The sequence below is a fragment of the Myxine glutinosa genome, chromosome 1, assembly GCF_964187855.1.
Source record: "Myxine glutinosa chromosome 1, kmMyxGlut1.1, whole genome shotgun sequence".
Lineage (NCBI taxonomy): Eukaryota > Metazoa > Chordata > Myxini > Myxiniformes > Myxinidae > Myxine > Myxine glutinosa.
The window spans coordinates 12,358,839-12,378,660 of record NC_136261.1 but is presented as its reverse complement, the minus strand read 5'-3'; the positions used below and the strand labels follow the sequence as shown (position 1 = coordinate 12,378,660).

The 19,822-nt window shown below is 45.9% G+C and overlaps 1 protein-coding gene across 4 annotated transcripts in view; it reads left to right on the top strand.

Moving 5' to 3' along the window:
- The window catches only part of LOC137421326 (uncharacterized), a 147,748-nt gene that overhangs the window by 102,163 nt on the left and 25,763 nt on the right, over nucleotides 1-19,822 (top strand). For all 4 annotated transcript variants that reach the window (XR_013624178.1, XR_013624176.1, XM_078782295.1 and 1 more), the window contains 2 exons: nucleotides 8,991-9,054; nucleotides 10,848-10,999. Coding sequence is in view for 2 of the 4 variants with exons in the window: in XM_078782295.1 (XP_078638421.1) it covers nucleotides 9,024-9,054; nucleotides 10,848-10,999 (183 nt within the window). In the remaining 2 variants the exon portion in view is untranslated. The remainder of the gene's footprint in view (nucleotides 1-8,990; nucleotides 9,055-10,847; nucleotides 11,000-19,822) is intronic.

Here is a 19,822-nt window from a genome sequence, read left to right as displayed (position 1 = left end):
CAATTGTGGTGAAGATCTGGATCCGGCTAGTATAATTTTTTTTTTTGCTGCCATGCATCCTCCCACCAAGCCCTCTCCCTCCCACAGATCTCCCGATGTCCCTGCTCTCAATTTTGTCTCCCGCTCCCTTTATCGTAATTGTCCTAGTAGCACACATATGACAGGTGTGCCTCTGTCATTGGAAGTCCTTTCATAGCCCCACCCACAAACAAGAGGCGTTTACACATACAAAATTAGTGTCTACCCTGTCGATAAATTACATAAGCTGCTCCCTCAGCATCATGTGTAACAAACAGCTTCTTCTGCCAGGTACCTGTAAAATGGCAATCTAACCTGCGTGAAACACATAAACTATACAACACTTCCCACAGTTTAGATATCGATTTCCCGCTCCCTCCCTCCCCCTCCCCCCCCCCTCTCTTTCCACGTAACAATAAAGTACATTGTTGATTTGTATAATGATCCTAACATGTAGGAAAATGTTCGGAGAACGCTTGGATTCGGAAGATGGTCAGAAAGCAGTATTCAGGATTGCAAAGCAGATAGCGAAAGAGAGGTGTGATGTGATGGGGGTGAGTTGCTTGAAGGATGAAGTGGGACAAATCGTTGTGCACCCAGATGGAATTAAAGGAAGATGGAAAAGATATATGGAAATGCTGTTGAATACAGAGAATGAATGGGATGGCAACATAGAGAGTAACCCAGTTTTAGGACCGGCAGAGAAGATAACTGAGAAGGAAGTTGAGGAAGCGATAAAAGCAATGAAGGGTAGAAAAGCGGGAGGGCCGACGGGAGTTGTGGGAGATATGTTGAAGGCAGCAGGAAGTTGGGGTGTGAAGAGAATGACAGGGATCTGTAATCTGGTGGTGAAAGAAGGCCGCATTCCAGTGGATTAGGAACTGAGTACCCTCGTCCCTCTATACAAGGGGAAAGGTGGCCCTCTGGAGTGTGGCTCGTACCGAGCGATAAAGTTATTGGAGCATGGAATGAAGGTATTGGAAAGGGTGTTGGAGAGGAGGATAAGGAAGAAAGTGATGATTGACGAAATGCAGTTTGGATTCATGCCAGGAAGAGGAACGACAGACGCGCTTTTCATGGTGAGGCAGTTGCAGGAGAAGTACATGGAGAAGAGGAAGAAGTTGTTTCTTGGGTTTGTTGATCTGGAGAAAGCATTCGATCGGGTTCCACGCAAAGTATTGACATGGGCATTGAGGGAGTTAGGAGTGGAGGAATGGTTGATCAGAGTAGTGATGGCAATGTACAAAAGAGCGCGCACAGCTGTAAGGACAAAGGACGGGAACAGTGGTGAGTTTGAGGTGAAGGTGGGAGTGCATCAGGGGTCGGTACTAAGTCCACTACTATTTGTAGCTGTGATGGAGGTGCTGGCTCAGAACGTAAAGGAGGGTTTACCGTGGGAGTTGTTGTATGCAGATGATCTGGTGTTGATTGCGGAAAGTATGGATGGACTGAAGGAAAAGATGTACACGTGGAAGGAATGTATGGAGACAAAAGTTCTGAAGGTGAATATCGGAAAGACGAAGGTGATGGCAAGTGGTAAAGCATGTGGTGAGGTGGAAAGAACTGGGAAGTGGCCCTGTGCTGTGTGTAGGAAGGGTGTCAGAGTGAACTCCATTCAGTGTACAATGTGCGCTGAGTGGGTTCATCAAAAATGTAGTGGTCTGAGAGGGTCATTAACCAGTGTGGCAGCTACATACAAATGTAAGGTGTGCACAGAGGGAGCTGCAGATGGAGGAAATGTTGAGTTGGATCTTGGAGACGGCGTGAAGCTGGAAGGTGTGAAAACATTTTGCTACCTCGGAGACATGCTGAATGGAGAAGGTGGATCAGACTCGGCAACGGTTGCTCGAGTGAGATGTGCATGGAAAAAGTTTCGGGAACTGAGTGGCGTGCTGATGATGAGGGGAGTGTCGTTGAAGCTGAAGGGAAAGGTGTATGCTGCATGTGTGAGAAGTGTTATGATTTATGGGAGCGAGACATGGGTAATGAACGTAGAGTAGCAACGAAGGTTGGAAAGGGTGGAAATGTGAATGGTTCGACGGATGTGCGGAGTATCGTTGAGAGAGAGGAAGACAAATGATGAATTGCGAAAGATGATGGGAATAGAGCCTGTGATTGATGCTGTGAAGAGGAACAGGTTGAGATGGCTTGGTCATGTGTTGAGGAAGGATGAAAGTGACTGGTTGAGAAGAGTGATGGAAATGAATGTAGAAGGAAGTAGAAGACGGGGAAGACCGAGAAAGACTTGGCTAAAGATGGTGGAAGAGGAAATGCGGGCAAGGGGGTTAACAAGGAGAGATGCAGAAAATATGGCAAAATGGAGAAGATTGTCATGGGGACCGCAAGGCTAACCCCCACTCTAGCAGGGAATATGGCCTTTAAAATGTATGTTGTTGTTGATTTGTATAATGTCCATTGTCGATGATGTGTACAATGTATATTGTTATTAATCTAATTAATGACATCAATGGAATGTTGATTGAGGTATAAGAATCTTGGTTATGAACTTGATTGTGATAATCTAACAATGAAGTGTAACTTATAAAATGTATGCTTATAATTACACGGTAATGGGAGTAAATAGTGTGTGTAAATAACCCATATGAAGTAAATAAATTTCTCACAAGTATGCACCAACTATTTATTCATATATTATGTCGGTGGGGTAGAGATACTTTAGACCAGGTAGATTTGTGTGGGTAACATGCTCCGACTGACGTGAAGAAGAAGAACCACCACCTTGTAATAAGTAGAGGACCTGTTTAGCCCAGATGTCGGATTAAGGTGTATCTTCGTCCCCATTACGTGGAATGGGGCATGTTAACTAGTGTTACGGATTCCGGATTTATGTGAATTACTATTCAGGTCATTGCTTATTAATGTTTATTCTATTAAAGGTTGTTGTGGTTAAATGGTTAGAGGCGCTCCTGATAACAGGAGACCGGAAACGGGATGGTGAACCGGGAGAAGAAAAAAGACACGAGGTCCGGGAGAAAGCGGCCATCTTCTGCTCCTCGCCCAGCTCTGACACGAGCGGCGTCGATATTGATCAGCGTTGGGAACGCTGAGTTTGAAAAGCCCGTCTGGCGAGAGGAGTTACCTGCGCGAGGTAATTACCGGTTACGCGTCAAGTTGCTGGGGGTTCCTGCACAGAACCAAGCGTCCGGCACCGTTCACCTAATCGTCTACAAGGACGCGTACGGCAGGCGCCTGGGGCCTCGCGCGCTTTGCGAGCCCCGGAGCCGCGATCACGAGCACCGACCTCGGTGGGCTGCCGAGGAGGTGTCCCCCAGCAGCAGCCGTTCCCGGTACGGGACGTGCACGGTTGAAGCACGTCAGGAAGAGTCCGTTCAACCGCCCGCGTGCGGAGATCGAACTACAGGGGCCCCGAGACATTGTGAGAGACATTGACCATGGAGGGAGCCGTGAGTGGGGCTCAAGGGAGGAATATATAAGATGGTCATCTTGGAGCTATTGTTGATGAGTCTACATCTTTGTAATATTGTTGATTGAGGGTTGATTGTTGTCGATTGATTGGGAATAGATTATCCATTAATCCGGATCCTTGGTGTGGGGGGTTCTTATTGACTTGAATTGTTGTGTCTTTCATATTGATTGTGTTATGAAAGCGTATAAATCATATATCTTTCTGGTGGGGTTCCTCCCATGGTCCGGGGGTCACCAAGACCAGGTCGTTACCGGAGGACCACGTAACATAATTGGGGGCTCGTCCAATTGAATTCCGGGATATAAAATTGTATAAAATAATATTTTTATTAATTAAAATTAATTAATTAATTATTAATTGGTAAATTTTTGGGAAATTGTGGTAAAGTCTTGGGTGAAGGTTAACAGGTGTTAACGATAGGCACCATGGCGTTTGTGGCACAGAACTATGCGGTAACCCCGAGTGAGGCACAGTTCCGAGCGTTACTAAAATCGGACCTCTTGAAATTGGCCAAACATTTTAACTTGGAGGTCCGAACTAATTTGAGGAAGGCAGAGTTGCAGACCGCGGTGATACAATCTATGGTGGGATTAGGAACATGGGACGAGTTAGCCTGGGAGTGGCTACCCGAAGAACCAGAAGACGTTGAGCTCCGGAAACTGGAGTTGCAATTACGGAGCCAGGAACGGATAAAAGAAGAAGAAAGGAAAGCAGAAAAGGAAAGATCAGAAGAGGAAAGGAAAGCAGAAGAGAGGAGAGAAGAGAAACAAGCAGAAGAAAGGAGAGTGGAACGAGAACTCCAGGAAAGGTTAGAAAGGATGAAAACAGAGGAAAGGAAAGCAGAAAAGGAAAGAGCAGAAGGAGAAAGGAAAGCAGAAAAGGAAAGATCAGAAGAGGAAAGGAAAGCAGAAGAGAGGAGAGAAGAGAAACAAGCAGAGGAAAGGAGAGTGGAACGAGAACTCCAGGAAAGGTTAGAAAGGATGAAAACAGAGGAAAGGAAAGCAGAAAAGGAAAGAGCAGAAGAAGAAAGGAGAGTGGAACGAGAACTCCAGGAAAGGTTAGAAGGGAGAAAAGCAGAGGAGAGGAGAGCTGCAAGGGAACTCGAAGCAGAGGAGAGAAAAGCCGAAAGGGAATTAAAGGAACGTGACATGGCGCTTCAGCAAGAAATTAAATTCAAGGAGCTGGAGTTTATGAGAGAACGGGGAGAGGTACCACCCTTGCTGACTGGGCCGACACCTAGCCAGAACACCTGGGATGTGGGCAGACATGTGAGGCTGGTTCCACCCTTCAGTGAAAAGGAAGTCGCTAAATTTTTTCCACACTTTGAGAAAGTGGCTCGACAGTTAAACTGGCCGGAGGAGGCCTGGACCATACTAGTGCAAAGTGTGCTGGTGGGTAAAGCTCAAGATATTTATTCGGCGCTACCAATGGACCAATGTGCAGATTATGAGGTATTGAAGAAGCACATTCTCAAAGCCTATGAGTTGGTTCCTGAAGCTTACCGGCAAAAATTCAGGAATGCCAGGAAGAGGGAGAGTGAGACCCATGTGGAGTTTGCCAGAGTGAAAGAAAACATGTTTGATCAGTGGTGTGAGTCAAAAGGAGTCGGGAAAGACTTCGAAGCATTGCGTGACTTGATCTTGGTGGAGGAATTTCAACAGTGTGTCCACGAGGACATCAAAGTGTACCTGCAGGAAAAGAAAGTACCAAAGTTGTGGGATGCAGCCACCATGGCAGATGATTATGCCTTAACACACCGGATAGGGGTCCACAAACCTAACTCCTCGCCGAGATTTCAGCAGGGGAGTTATGGAACACCCGGTGCGGAGAACGACAATACATGGCGGCGGCCTCGAGAGGATTATGGGGACAACTCTGATACCCCAACTGTTCGAAATCAGGGGGCTACGGGCCCAAGACAAACTTATTTCCCGGGGGGCCCGAGGCAGACCACGAGTTTTTCCTCCGGGCCTACTTGCGCCTTTTGCAAAAAACCTGGACACTTGATGTCCAGTTGTTACCTCATGAAAAGGGACAACCCAGAGCGGAGTCCGACGAGTACAACTCCGAATGCGATGCCAAACGTAAGAAATCGCCCACAGAAGAGTTACCAACCATTTATTTATGAGGGGTTTGTCTCACTGGAGGGAGACTTGACTAACCCAAGACCTGTTAGGGTATTGAGGGACACAGGAGCCCATCAATCCTTAATGCTTGAAGGCATTTTGCCATTGTCAAAGAGTACAGCAACTGGTGATAGTGTTCGGTTGCAAGGGATCGGTGGCTGTGTTGGTGCCCCACTTCATGTCATCCATTTGGAATCCGATTTGGTGTCAGGACCGGTCACCGTCGGTTTACAAGCCACGCTTCCTGTAGAGGGAGTATCTGTGGTTATCGGGAATGATTTGGCCGGGGTCAAGTTTATGGTACCCCGGGGGTTGGTAAAGAGCCCAGCAGGGAAAATAACACCACACCAGCTCGGGATGGCGACAAAAGTACCAAGTTATTTGTAGGGGGACTGAACTTCAAAACAAAGGAAGCAGTTCTGACCTCTGTCTTCAACAGATATGGGCCGCTGGTGGAAGTGCGGTTGGTAAAAGACAGGGAAACGCAACAGTCAAAGTCAAGAGGGTTCGGCTTTGTCACGTTTGCAAGCGCAAAAGACGCCAGAGAGGCAGAGAAGAATTGGAATGGTAAGGATTTGGAGGGTCGGACCATAACCGTAGGGAAGGCATTTCGTAGGCGTCGAGAGGTCTACAGAAGAGGACAATTTGGCGGTAGTTTTGGTGTTGGCAGCAGCCGATATTACTATGGAGGCTCCCAGAGTTACGGCATCCCCCGAAAGAATGATTGTCAGAGCACTGGTCGAGACGGAGACCGCCAGTCAGGTGACTACTGGGTCAAGTGGTCCCACCGTAACTGTTAGGAGTCCGGAGAAGTTGAAGCACTATATACGGCGGAGCCGCCGAGCCTGGGCTCCTACACGGACTAACCGTGAACGCCACGTTCTTAAAGGCGTCCAGGTAGTGAACTTTCCTGCACGGACTAACAGTGAACTCCACGTTCTTAAAGGCGTCCATGTAATGAACTTTCCTCCCCGGACTAACCGTGAACTCCACATTCCTTAAGGCGTCCATGTAGTGTATACTCAGCTTGGCCTCCCGAAAAAGTGCTATCGAGTTGTTTAACTTTGGGGTTTTGGTCACCACCCCTTAACCGGTATTCAAGAGAAACTAGAAGTGTGACGCTTGGTCCAGAGTGAATTACCTTTGGAATCTCTGGGGGTTTTGTGAAATATTGTTGCTTTGTTTTTTGAGATGTGATAATTGTGTCTGGGGGAACTGATGATTTGGGGTGTGAGTTATCTTGTTTGTTTATCAAATTTGGCCTGCAAAGAAAGTTTTCGCTGGGTTCAAACTTTCTTTCTTGAAGGGGGGGAGTGTTACGGATTTCGGATTTATGTGAATTACTATTCAGGTCATTGCTTATTAATGTTTATTCTATTAAAGGTTGTTGTGGTTAAATGGTTAGAGGCGCTCCTGATAACAGGAGACCGGAAACGGGATGGTGAACCGGGAGAAGAAAAAAGACACGAGGTCCGGGAGAAAGCGGCCATCTTCTGCTCCTCGCCCAGCTCCGACACGAGCGGCGTCGATATTGATCAGCGTTGGGAACGCTGAGTTTGAAAAGCCCGTCTGGCGAGAGGAGTTACCTGCGCGGGGTAATTACCGGTTACGCGTCAAGTTGCTGGGGATTCCTGCACGGAACCAAGCGTCCGGCACCGTTCACCTAATCGTCTACAAGGACGCGTACGGCAGGCGCCTGGGGCCTCGCGCACTTTGCAAGCCCCGGAGCCGCGATCACGAGCACCGACCTCGGTGGGCTGCCAAGGAGGTGTCCCCCGGCAGCAGCCGTTCCCGGTACGGGACGTGCACGGTTGAAGCACGTCAGGAAGGGTCCGTTCAACCGCCCGCGTGCGGAGATCGAACTACAGGGGCCCCAAGACATTGTGAGAGACATTGACCATGGAGGGAGCCGTGAGTGGGGCTCAAGGGAGGAATATATAAGATGGCCATCTTAGAGCTATTGTTGATGAGTCTACATCTTAGTAATATTGTTGATTGAGGGTTGATTGTTGTCGATTGATTGGGAATAGATTATCCATTAATCCGGATCATTGGTGTGGGGGGTTCTTATTGACTTGAATTGTTGTGTCTTTCATATTGATTGCGTTACGAAAGCGTATAAATCATATATCTTTCTGGCGGGGTTCCTCCCACGGTCCGGGGGTCACCAAGACCAGGTCGTTACCGGGAGGACCACGTAACACTAGTTATAGGGATTATGTTAACTACGACCTTGTTAGTCAAACCTCTGTGATCTATCCTTTGTCCTTTATGGCACCGCACCATAGACACGAGTTAGAATTGCCATTAAACTACACTAAATAACAATAAAAACCAACCGGAAGCAAGGCATTGAGCACTAGGGCTAACAATCCCGCCTGACAGACACATCGGTCGAGAAGGCTGAGCCACGCCGAGAAGGGCAGTGATTGGGTGGGAGTTGACCAACAGGAAGGCCGGAGCAAGAAGCAACTCGCTGATTGGCAAGGTTTGACTGATGCCATCAGAAGGGGACTGCGTGTGGAATGATGGAGAGCTTAGCATGCATGGTGGCCTGCGGGCATTGATGGAGAGGCACAGATGACGTCACGAGATGGTCAATAAACGAACTCTCGGACCGACATTTTCTCTCTCGCTTGTTCCTCACGCCTTCCTCTGCCATCGACTCTCTTCTCTTGGTACCGGACTCTGGTGGAAGATGGTTGTGCGTGGACGAAGGGCTCCAGGAAGCGATCGGACCGACCGTGTTCAGAGACGCCATCGGAGACGTACAGAGGCTGCAGGAAGAGCCGCGGCCCGGGAACTGCGGTTCTCCGTGCGAACGACGAGTGTACAAGCGCTGTAGCGTGAAAGGGTGCATTGAGGCCTACTGGGAGTGTTCCCACGTAAGGAACTCCAGACCCGTTCGCAGACCCTGACGAGGTCCCACCAGTGATTGGAACTAAGTGCGCACACGCTCCATTATTTTCCAGGTTATTCTTCCCTTCGTCTGTGTTCAAATCTGGTGTGGGGGACGTCCCGTTTAGGAACTTAGTTTTACCGTCGCGCTTCTCTTTGTCCCGGCATTCCGTTTTAATAAACCTGTTTATTTTTGTACATTTGAACCCGTTTTGTTTGAGTTATTTTCTTTGCAGGCTTTGGGACTGCTGCTGGCGGACAACAGGTCAGCTCTTCAGTTTTCCCTTCTCTTTCGTCCTCCGTATATATAGTAAAATCCACATTTGATCAGTCGCCTCAGAGTTAAAAGCTTGCTTTGGCTATCCGTGATCCCTGTGGTGTACACCTGGGAAATCACGCGACAATATATTTGTTTAAAAACTTATAAAATGAACCTGTGAGTTGTATAAAGTTATAAATGGACACTCTCTCTGTTTTACTGAATTTACTTTTCTCTCCAGAAACTGAACAAGTGAAGAAGCGAACAAGACGCCATGTTTCCATGGATCATTTTATTCCTTACAGGTGAGATTTCTGTCCTCTTTAACTCCTCTTTACCATCTCCTCTTTGTCTCCCTAGTGTCATGACATTCTGTCTAACGTCTGAACCCAGGTGTCAGGCGTCTTTTGCCCGCTACGCGGCCGTTATAAGAACTCGGTCATTCAGCGCTATGATCATACCTGAGACATTAACTGTATGCTATGCTGGTGCATAACTAGATGGTACGTACCGCCACTTTGTTGCGGCTTGCTTGCTTGTGCTCATCTGTAAACTCATTACTAGTTCAGATGTATGCTGATTTCTTGATATGATGTTCGCTGGTTCTCTTTACAGGTATTGTTAGGGATCGAATGATATTAAACTCATGATCTGAGCCAATGTTGTAACTCTGATTCTTACAACACCTAGCATTTATTACCCCGCACACATAAAGTGAAAGGTCGGGTTAAGCAATTGGTTCATGTTCGTCCATCCATCCGTCTATCTGTTTTTTCAGTTTATTATTGTCAGTTTATAATTCAGAAACAGTTTATTTAAATGGAATGTTATAGTTTGAACACAAATCTGAACCTGAAAAGGAAGACAAGTTTGACGTTTTAATGTACTTTGGCTCTGAATTTGTTCCGATTGCGCATGCACAGGGAGGAATAAGATAATATCTTAATAATAAGTTTCCCGGCCGTGGCTCTTCCTCCGCACAATCTGTCTGCTTGGCAGTCAAACAAATTGAAAATCATTCCAAACAGGAAACGTAGTTTTTTAAGGACTTTATAAATGACACAAACAACAGGCACAAATAACTAATGTAACGTGTTAGGGTGGTGTGAAACAGTGGTAAATGGAATTCAATTTATTTATATGCTTTTAAATGTCTGTAAACCTCTATTAAAATTGAATTGTACTTGAAGACTATAAAAAATATGCCGTGATGACATCACGAAATGCCGTGATGGTTTCTACTTTCTAAACGTGAAATTCGTGGATCGCCATATGCAGATTCGTCATTGACTGGGTATGGAACAAACGTACCCGTTTGTATGCGAACGGGTACGTTTTTCATGGAAGTCCTTCACGAACTTGCTGTCCATGTCTGACGTGCGACTGAAGGTGCTACAGGAATGTGGAATTTATTGGTTTCATGCTTTAGCATTCGCCGTTTCTGCATTGTCTGTTTGCTTCTGGCCTCCCACCCATGCGTAGCATGGGTACTTCACTCGTAATGACTATGTACGGATCAATAAAGCATCCATCTCTTGAATCGCAACTAAAAATCCTCTCACTGCAGCGTATAAGTGTGGTTGCTGTATATGACTGCTTCAGGAGCACGAAACTTCTGGATTTTTTAAAACAATCTTTAAAATCACTCAATATTACAGAACATTTGTTTTTGATTCAGAACTTAGTATATCCTTTGAAATCAGAAAATAAAAAGAAATGGCATTGACAAGTACAGGAGGGCCTTGCGGTTTGTGGTTTTCCCCTTCGTGGATTTGCTCGATGGCGGTGAATTTATTGAGGCAAGGTTTGCAGATTGTGGTCAACGCGCTGGTGACACCTCAAAAGCGAACAATCTGCCTGAGCCGTCGGAGGTGGGGGTAAATCAACACAGGCAGATAATGAAGGCTTTACTGTTGTTCCTTCAAAAAGGAAACTCTATGGTATTTATTGTCTATCTGTCTATCATGGAACAACTTTCATATACATCGAGGCTTTCGTGGAGTTTGGAGGTTGTGTTCATATTGAGAGAAATTTCTATTTTGTTGTGAAATGACAATATCTCTTCCTAAAGGTGTTACGTTATGATCTCTCCATCCAGTACCCATCAGCCAAGGTCTCATCACGAGCATCAGATCCTCTCCTGGAGAAAACGTCACCATCAACTGCACCTTATCCGTTCTTCCAGATGGTATCGGCTTAATCTCCATTCGGTGGATGTGGAAGCCAGCAGATGAATTTGCAGAAATTAAGGTTTGTTTCATTTTCATCTCTTTCTTCCCAATGTTTTGTGCTCTTTGGAGACATTTTATTAGGGGGTGCAAAGGACTGGTTTCCATACAGCTTCCATGCAGTAACAACAGTGCACAAAACAAACAGCCAATTACAGTCATGACCGTTGCAGGCAGCAGGGGTAATACACATGTGCATCACATTATCCTGACCTTCAGATAGAACATGTACAATGACAATATCTCGACCATCAATGTGTACAATTTTCAATGGGTAACCTATGGTTGTACCAGCAGCCCCCATTGGAATAGTCATTGATTCTTCATCTTGAACTTCTCCAGAAAAACAAGAGCATTGTGGTCGTTATATACTATCATGTGACCACCCTTTGTGAACACCGTAGGGTCGCACGGATGACTAAACGAGCTTTTTTTTTTTTTTTTTAACACGAGCCTCGATCTTGTATACAACAACAATAAAAAACATTCTGAGGCGTTCAGTTCAATGGAGGAGTTAATACGAGTGGGGAGCAAATGGGGGATAATATAAACCAGAGAGCTTACCTTCATGGATCCGACCGGCAGTCTTCAAACCTGTCATAAATAAACTCGCAAGAGACGGAATTAAAATGTACAAAAATAAACAGGTTGATTTAATAAAATGCCGCTAACAAGGAAACAACACGATAAAACTAAATTCCGAAATGGGACGTCCCTAAAGACAGACTCGAAAAACAGACGAAGGGAAAAAGAACTGGAAAATAAATGTGTTTGGTTATTTAGTGGGCACTTAGCTCAACTTTCCCGGGTTGTCTCGTCAAGAATCGTCCAGGCCCTCCCAGAGCGCTCAATCCGGACGCGGCTCTGGTGCTGGCGGGAAAAAGGCCTCCCTCGCCCTCGTTCACTAGACCGCGCTTGTTGGCGCAAAACAGGCCTTATGCCCAAAGCGAACAGCAGGCGTGCAGCCCGCTCTTCCACGCCGTGCTCGTCCATCCGTCCTCTGCACGGAAAACCACAGTTTCCCGGCCGTGGCTCTTCCTCCGCACAACCACCAGCAAGATGTCCCAACACGGCCGCTCATGATGAAGCTTCCCTGTGCAGAGAGCAAAGCACAACCGCCACTATTGCTTATGGAACGAGAAAGCGCAAAAGGGAACATTCACTCTCTATGCCCAGATGCCAGAAATAAGAAGGGGAACGAGGAGAAGATTCCGGCACACAACCGTTCACTGCCAGACCAAAACCGAAGGGAAAATGTCCGCTGCTCCAACGCTTTGTACGCGCGGCTCTCTCCTCATCTCCCGCCGCCCCTATGTCATCCAACCTGTGCGTGCCACCTCTACCAGTGCCTGTCAATCAAAACCCTGACCAATCACTGCCCATCGGGGCGTGGCTCTCGGCCTGCCCATCCTGTGTGATTCACCACGTCGTGATAATCAGCCCTAGTGCTTCATGCATGGTTTCTGGTGGTTTTATTAATTAGTGGTGTAGTTATTGGGCGATTTTGGCGGTGTCATAAGGAATGAAGGAATAGATTAGAGGTATTTACAAACAGGGAATTAATTTACCCATAATCCCTGAGCTGATTAACAAGCCCCACCCCTCGTAGTGGGGACGAAGGTACAAGCTTAACCCGACAGTCCGGTCTAATACAAATTACCTACTTATTACATGGGGTGGTTCTTCTTCTTCACGTCAGTCGGAGCACACTAATCTATACATTCTACCTGGTTATAAGGTAATCATTGTCGACCCCCTACAAACGTAACAAAACAGTGGCATCGCTTGTCATTTCTTACATATTTTTCAAAATGCTGTAGATCGAAAACTAGGTTCAAAGCCAAAACCAAGCCCAAAGCCAAAACCAGGCTCAAAGCCAAAACCAGGCTCAAAGCCAAAACCAGGCTCAAAGCCAAAACCAGGCTCATAGCCAAAACCAGGCTCAAAGTCCAGATCTTCTATTGATCGAGTAGAAGAAGCTTTTTGATGCATGTTCAGATTTATAGAAAAGTAACTTACTGGCTTTTCAATTCCAGAGTCATCATCTTGAAACAGTACAGCTCCTCCACCAAAATCACTGGCGTGGGTATGAGGGTATACCAACATACCCATGAGGGCATCATCATTTGCATGGGTATAAGGATACTGTTGTGGCCAAAAATATTGGTACCCTTGCACTTTTTTCAAACAATTTTAATTTTTTTTTTCACATTTCAAACACGTCTTCATGTTCTGATTCAGTGTGAACATTTTATCGCAGCATTACTCATGCCGCGAATCACATAATTCCAATCGCTTGTAAATATGAATTAAAAAATGGTATCAATGACAGGCGCACACTATTCCCAAAACAGAAACGTAAAACATGAGCTTACCGTACTGGAACTGGGTACTATGTTTTTTCAATTTAAATAGCATGTTTTTTAAAAGCAGCATTACATTCTTTCTATACGTATTCTTTGTTGAAATGTATTGGAATGTATTGGAATGTGAACATTTAAAAACATAAATTTTGGTTATTATGGTCCCCTTCTGATTGTGGGCCTGGCGTTGAGGCGCCATTGGAACCATTGTACAGTCACGTGAAAAAGTAAGTACACCCGATGTAAAGTTTTGACTTTTTCAACATATTTCAACATATTTCAACATACAGCTATTTGATCTTCATTTCAACAATATTGACAGATAAAGGTGATATAATATAACAAATAGCATGAAACATTTACATTTTGTAATCCATTGTATCTATCTATAATTCCAGTAATCTCTGTATGTCTGTGTGTATGTCTGTGTATTTGTCGTTTGTCTGTGACCGCTGTTTCTCGACAACCACGGGTCCGATATACTTGAAACTTGCCAGGTATATTGCTGGGGACCCGAGGATGTGCCTTTTCAAGGTTTCATATTAATCGGACAAGTAGTTACCGAGCTATGGCGATTTCTTTACCAAACTCCGCAAGCCGTTCGCTTTGGACCAAACCATTTCATGTAAATAGAGGGGGGGGGGGGGGGGGTTCTGTGGTCGTTGCGAATGGACCAAACCATTTCATGTAAATAGGGGGGGGGGGGGGGGTTCTGTGGTCGTTACTGCCACGTGGTTTCAAAGTTGTTTTTTTTTGTTGTTGTTGTTTGCACGCATGTTTTTTTGCACGCACGTACGGGCACCCACGTACGGGCACGTCCTAGTAATTTAAATAAACATAAATGCAAATTTCGCATGTGGAAAAAGTAATTACACCCCTACATTTATCACTACTTCAAATACCTAAAATATGAATCAGGTGCACCAGCTCAGATGCAAATGATTCGAACATCGTTGGAGAGGATCTTGGAGGAACCTGTCTTATTTAAACCTCAGACATTTAGTTTGGTTTGCTCTTTGTTGTTGAAGTGTGCGGCGTCACCATGCCTAGATCAAAAGAGCTCCCTGAGGCCTTCAGAAAGAAGGTTACAGATGCCTACGAGTCTGGGAAGGGATTTAAAAAGATCTCCAAACAATTTGAAATCAATCATTCGTCTGTCCGGAAGATCATCTACAAGTGGAGAAGATTCTAAACAACTGCCAACTTGTTCAAGCCAGGTCGCCCCAGCAAGTTCAGCCCGAGAGCAGACCGCAAGATGCTGAAAGAAGTCTCTAAGAACCCCAGAATGTCATCACGGGACCTACAGGTAGCCTTTGCCACTGTTGATGTCAAAGTGCACGAGTCTACTATTAGAAAGAGGCTGCACAAATTTGATCTACATGGGAGGTGTGCCAGGAGGAAACCTTTGCTGTCCAGAAAGAACATCAGCGCAAGACTAAAGTTTGCCAATGAACACCTAGGCAAAGACCAGCACTTCTGGAACAATGTGCTCTGGACAGATAATTCAAAGGTAGAGCTATTTGGCCACAGTACCAGAAGACATGTTTGGCGAAAACCAAAGACAGCATTTGACAACAACAACCTGATACCAACTGTAAAGCATGGTGGTGGAAATATTATGGTTTGGGGCAACTTTGCTGCATCAGGGCCTGGGCAGCTCACCATCATAGAATCCACTATGAATTCTTCATTGTACCAGAGGGTGCTTTAGAATAATGTGAGGCCATCTGTCAGAAAGTTGAAGCTCAACCGAAGGTGGACCTTGCAACATGACAATGACCTTAAACATACCAGTAAATCCACCAAGGAATGGCTGAAAAGAAAGAAATGGAGGGTTCTGGAATGGCCAAGTCAAAGCCCGGATCTAAATCCCATCGAGATGTTGTGGGGGATTTGGGATTTGAATTTTTTTTGATTTTGGGATTTTTTTGGGTTGTGGGGGATTTGAAACGAGCTGTGCATGCAAGAAACCCCTCAAACATCGCACAGCTGAAAGAATTCTGCATGGAGGAGTGGGCAAAAATTTCTCCCAGTCGATGTCAGAGACTGCTAGACAGCTATAAGAAACGCCTACTTGAGGCTGTTTCTGCCGAAGGGGGCAATACCACCTATTAGAGCCAAGGGTGTACTTACTTTTTCCACATGCGAAATTTGCATTTATGTTTATTTAAATAATACAATGGACAACAAAATGTAAATGTTTCATGATATTTGTTATATGATATCACCTTTATCTATCAATATTGTTGAAATGAAGATCAAATAGCTGTATGTTGAAATATGTTGAAAAAGTCAAAACTTTACATGGGGTGTACTTACTTTTTCACGTGACTGTATACCCGACCATGGGCATGGAAAATTGAAGGAGACTGAATCACACTAAAATACGCCATTTGTGTCTGTCTGATGAATTTTTGATGCCAATACATGCCGTCGTTACTTATCCAATCTCAACCAAACTTGACAGGATGACCAAGGGTTACATAATGAAGGTTGTAGCGCATTCATTTGCCCCCCTTCCCCAAGGGGGTTTTCTTCCCCGAGCGGGTTTGCCCCGCCATTGCCGTCAATGGGATTGCATGTTGAGGTGTATATCCATATTAAGCTAGCTTTATCGTGGCATTTTCCTAAAGAAGAAGATTTATCGTGGCGTTTTTCCAAAGACGCTTTTAATAACAAAATTAATGATAATCACATATTTTTAATGTTATTACAAAACAATATTAATACTAATGATGTTCCACTTCCCCAAGGCGTTTTTTCCTGCAGTGATAACGTGTACAAATAGCTTATAGTTTTAATGGAATTTCCATGGGAGCAATTGCATTTACAGGAAGTAAAAATATTATAAACCACAAACACCTATGCTTAGCTTTTTAAACAGTCGGTAATGCTCTTTACAACACGAAATGAAGAAATTTGGAGGAATTCCGACATCCGTGAAGTAAGGTTTACTTACAGAACTGATCGAAGATCTATTGTATGTAATGAAAATGATGGATGACATCTGATGTTGTTCCCTCTCTCGTAAAAAATTTTTTAATTATTCTCACGTGGATTTCAACGACACAGTAATGCATATTGTTATGTTTATGGGGGTAGGTGAAAGGATACCGTCGGGATGATAGGATTGCATAATCCTCGCATGGACCGTGGATGCGTAGGAGAAATCTTGATTTACTTAAGTATGGAAACTGTAGCTTAAGATTGTTTGTGTCTTCACACAAAGGGTGAAGCCATGCAAATTAGTGAGGGATTGAGGTTAATTTTCCCCAGGATATGATTTTTCCCTCTGCGATTTTCCCCAACGTTTTACATTTACCAAGGCCGGCCATGAAAAACCTCCTTTTACCCACAACAACTGCCAACTACAAGCAAGCAGGTTCTCGGACACTAAGCCTCGCCTCAATGGACCGCATAGGCGTAAACCTGCCGACGAGAGGCGGAGAAATTGGGGGGGGGGGGGGGGGGGTTTGGAGTAAGAGCCTTCAGGCCATGCCCTGAGGGGCGTCATTGGACCATGGACATTGGACATAGGCAGAGCATGAGGCAATTTTGAGGGAACTTCATGATCGGCTCTGAGGAGTAAGAAGAAGAATCGGTGGATCTCTCTCGTTTTTGGACAAGAAGGCTGCGCTATTTTTTTCGACTTTGTGCTGACTGAGTTTGGTGTGCGTTTTGGAGGGTGAGGAGCTCTTGGTGGTGTCGGCAGCTATTGAGAGGTTTTGACTGTTGGACTCACCAGGGAGCTGAAGGCCGCGTTGTGCTCATCCAGGCAGTGGAGGAGGAAGGAGGCAGTCCTCGCGAGCTTACCACAGGCTCGATAGCGAGAGCCTTAGATTCGCGGCATTGCCACCATTTTGAGCTTCCTGCGAGGCACGCTTTGAGCATTTAACTTTAACGGCCACCAACCTCCTCAAAAAGGTGTCATTTTGAGGCCAAAGTTAAGTGCCAGCACGAAATGGACATTTTATTTTATGTCCATTTGTAGGTTGTTCGGGTTAGGGTCTCGGAGGGAGGGGTGATCATAGTGTCCGAGGTTTCCAAATTTATAGTGAATTGGTATTGGGAGGACGCGGACAGCACGTGGAAATTGAAGATAATATATTTTTTTCCTGAAGAGATTAAGCGTGCGAATGGGGAAAAAGCTGCTGTGCACGTAATGGCGGACGTGCATGAAATGGAGCAACGCGAAAGCAGCGAGGATGAAGGAAGGATGAAGGGTTGGAACTTCCCCCGTTCCTAGCATCAGTACCCCTGCCCCCGCAATGGCAGAGCCTGAGACGCAGGGACAGGCACGATGACTTTCCAGGCCATGTTTAAATTGTTAATGGAAGTGAATAATAATACAAATGGAATGAAGGATCAAATGAATGAACAAAGGAATGAAATGAGGGATATGAAAGAACAAATGAATATGCAAACTGAACGATTGGTGGGAAAAATTGAGGGAATGAATGAACGAATGGAGGGAAAAATAAATGACGTCACCAAACAAATACGTATATGAAATTAAGGAGGAAATGACAAATTAATTGGGAGAACGAATTGATGGAATAGAGAAAAGAATGTAGGGTCAAATGAAGGACATGGCTGGGAGAATTCGAGATGAAATTGGAGACTCGATGTGGGGAAATAGAGAAAGAAATGGTATCCGAGTTTAAACTAAAACGAAAGTGGATGGAATTAAAAATAGAAGAGGGTAAAACCCAGGCTGTTTGAATGGAGGAAAAGTTGGAAGACATAATTGGGTCAACAAATAAAAGGATTGACAAGGTAGATAAGAACCTGGAAGGCTATTGTACCTGTGTGGATGCCAGAATGCAACAACCAAGAGAGGGACTTTTGAAGCACCAGGGTGGTGGTTTGACAGAGGAGGTAAAAGAGTTGGAAAACCCGTGCAACAGAACAAGAGCGGGTGTTTATAGGCAAAGGCCTGTGGGGGCCACAATTGACTGGGGAAAGGATAGATGAGATGTTGCAGGAGTGGCTGAATACCTGGGACAATACCATCAAAGGAGAGGTTGCTCGAGTCCAACAGAGTCTGCGAGACGAGGTGGGTCAGTTCATTAAGCATCTTCAAGACGAGATGAAGGTGACCCAGGGAACCCTCACCACAAGTCACATTTGGCCACAAGAGGCTCCAAAATTGAATACCCAGCTGGGGGGCTGTTTTGGTCCTGGGCTGGATTCGGACATGGAGGCGTCGGGGAAAGGAGCCTCGGGAACAACCATCCCCCTTGTACATTTTGATGGGTCAGGGAGTTTAAAGGCATTCCTGACGCAATTTGAATGCGTGTCCCAGCTCAATGGTTGGAGGGAGCGAGAACGCATGGAGAATCTGGTGGCGACATTGTAGGGGCCAACCGCATACATTTTCAACGTGGCCCCAGATGGAATATTGACCAGTAAGGGCATTTGCGATGCCTTGAACCATAGGTTTGGGACAGGTGCAAGGTGCATCCTGGTCTGGGCGCAGCTGCTACATCGTAAATTAAAATCTAGTGAAACACTGCACGAGCTCGCCCAGCATATTTACTAATCTGTGAGGATTGCCTATCGGGACCTACCAGCACAGGCATGGGAAAAGCTGGCAATAGAGAGATTTATGGCTCCTCTTTCTGACCCCATGGTCCGAACTCTGGTGGAGTTGCAGGAACCGGCCACGGTGCACCTAGCGGCTGAGTGGGCGGTGAGACTGACCTTTTTAAAGAGGTTGAATCGTGCACCAGAGAGGTCACCTGTGGCGGTACGACAGGTGGAGTTACGGGATCAGGAAGAGAAGCAGGAAGAATCGGGCATTACCCGAATGTTAAGGGGGATCAGCCGCCAACTGTCAAATTTGACGAGGGGTAAATTTGCAGTGGGGGAGTCACAGCGGTGTGGTCCGGCGGGTTCACCATCGGGGTGACCCAGTCTGCGTCGGGTTGGCCCAGGAGTAAGCGGTGCTCCGGCTGGGGTTCCGAGGAGTCCGTTCATGGGGACTTGTTTTAGGTGTGTGAGAAGAGGACACTCGCAGCAGTATGGTCGGGAACCACCTCGGCACCAACCTCCCAACATGCTTCCCAGCTCAGAGAGGAGAGGACCTCCCGAAGGACCACAGGGAAGAGAAGGTCACTGCCTCGGGTTGGTCCGGCCACTTTCGGCTGTTTGGGAAACTAGAACGAGCCGAGCATACGGGGCCATTCTCGGCTGGCAAGTGTGTGGAGAAGCGCCCTTCTTTGGTGAAAGTAGTGAATTGTGGAAAAATTGGCACGGGTAATTTGAGGGTTTGATGTAAAATTGAGGGAGAATTTTGTGAAGCCATGGTGAAGACTGGGGCCAGTGACACCATTATTAATCCAATTGTGTTAGACCAAAGTGTTGGAGGCTGGGACAAAATTGATAGATTAGCAGGACAGCCTTCAACTGGCTACGGGGGCGACGGCTTCAATATTGGGTCGTGAGGTTGTGGATATGGAGTTGGGCAGTCTGGAGGTCAA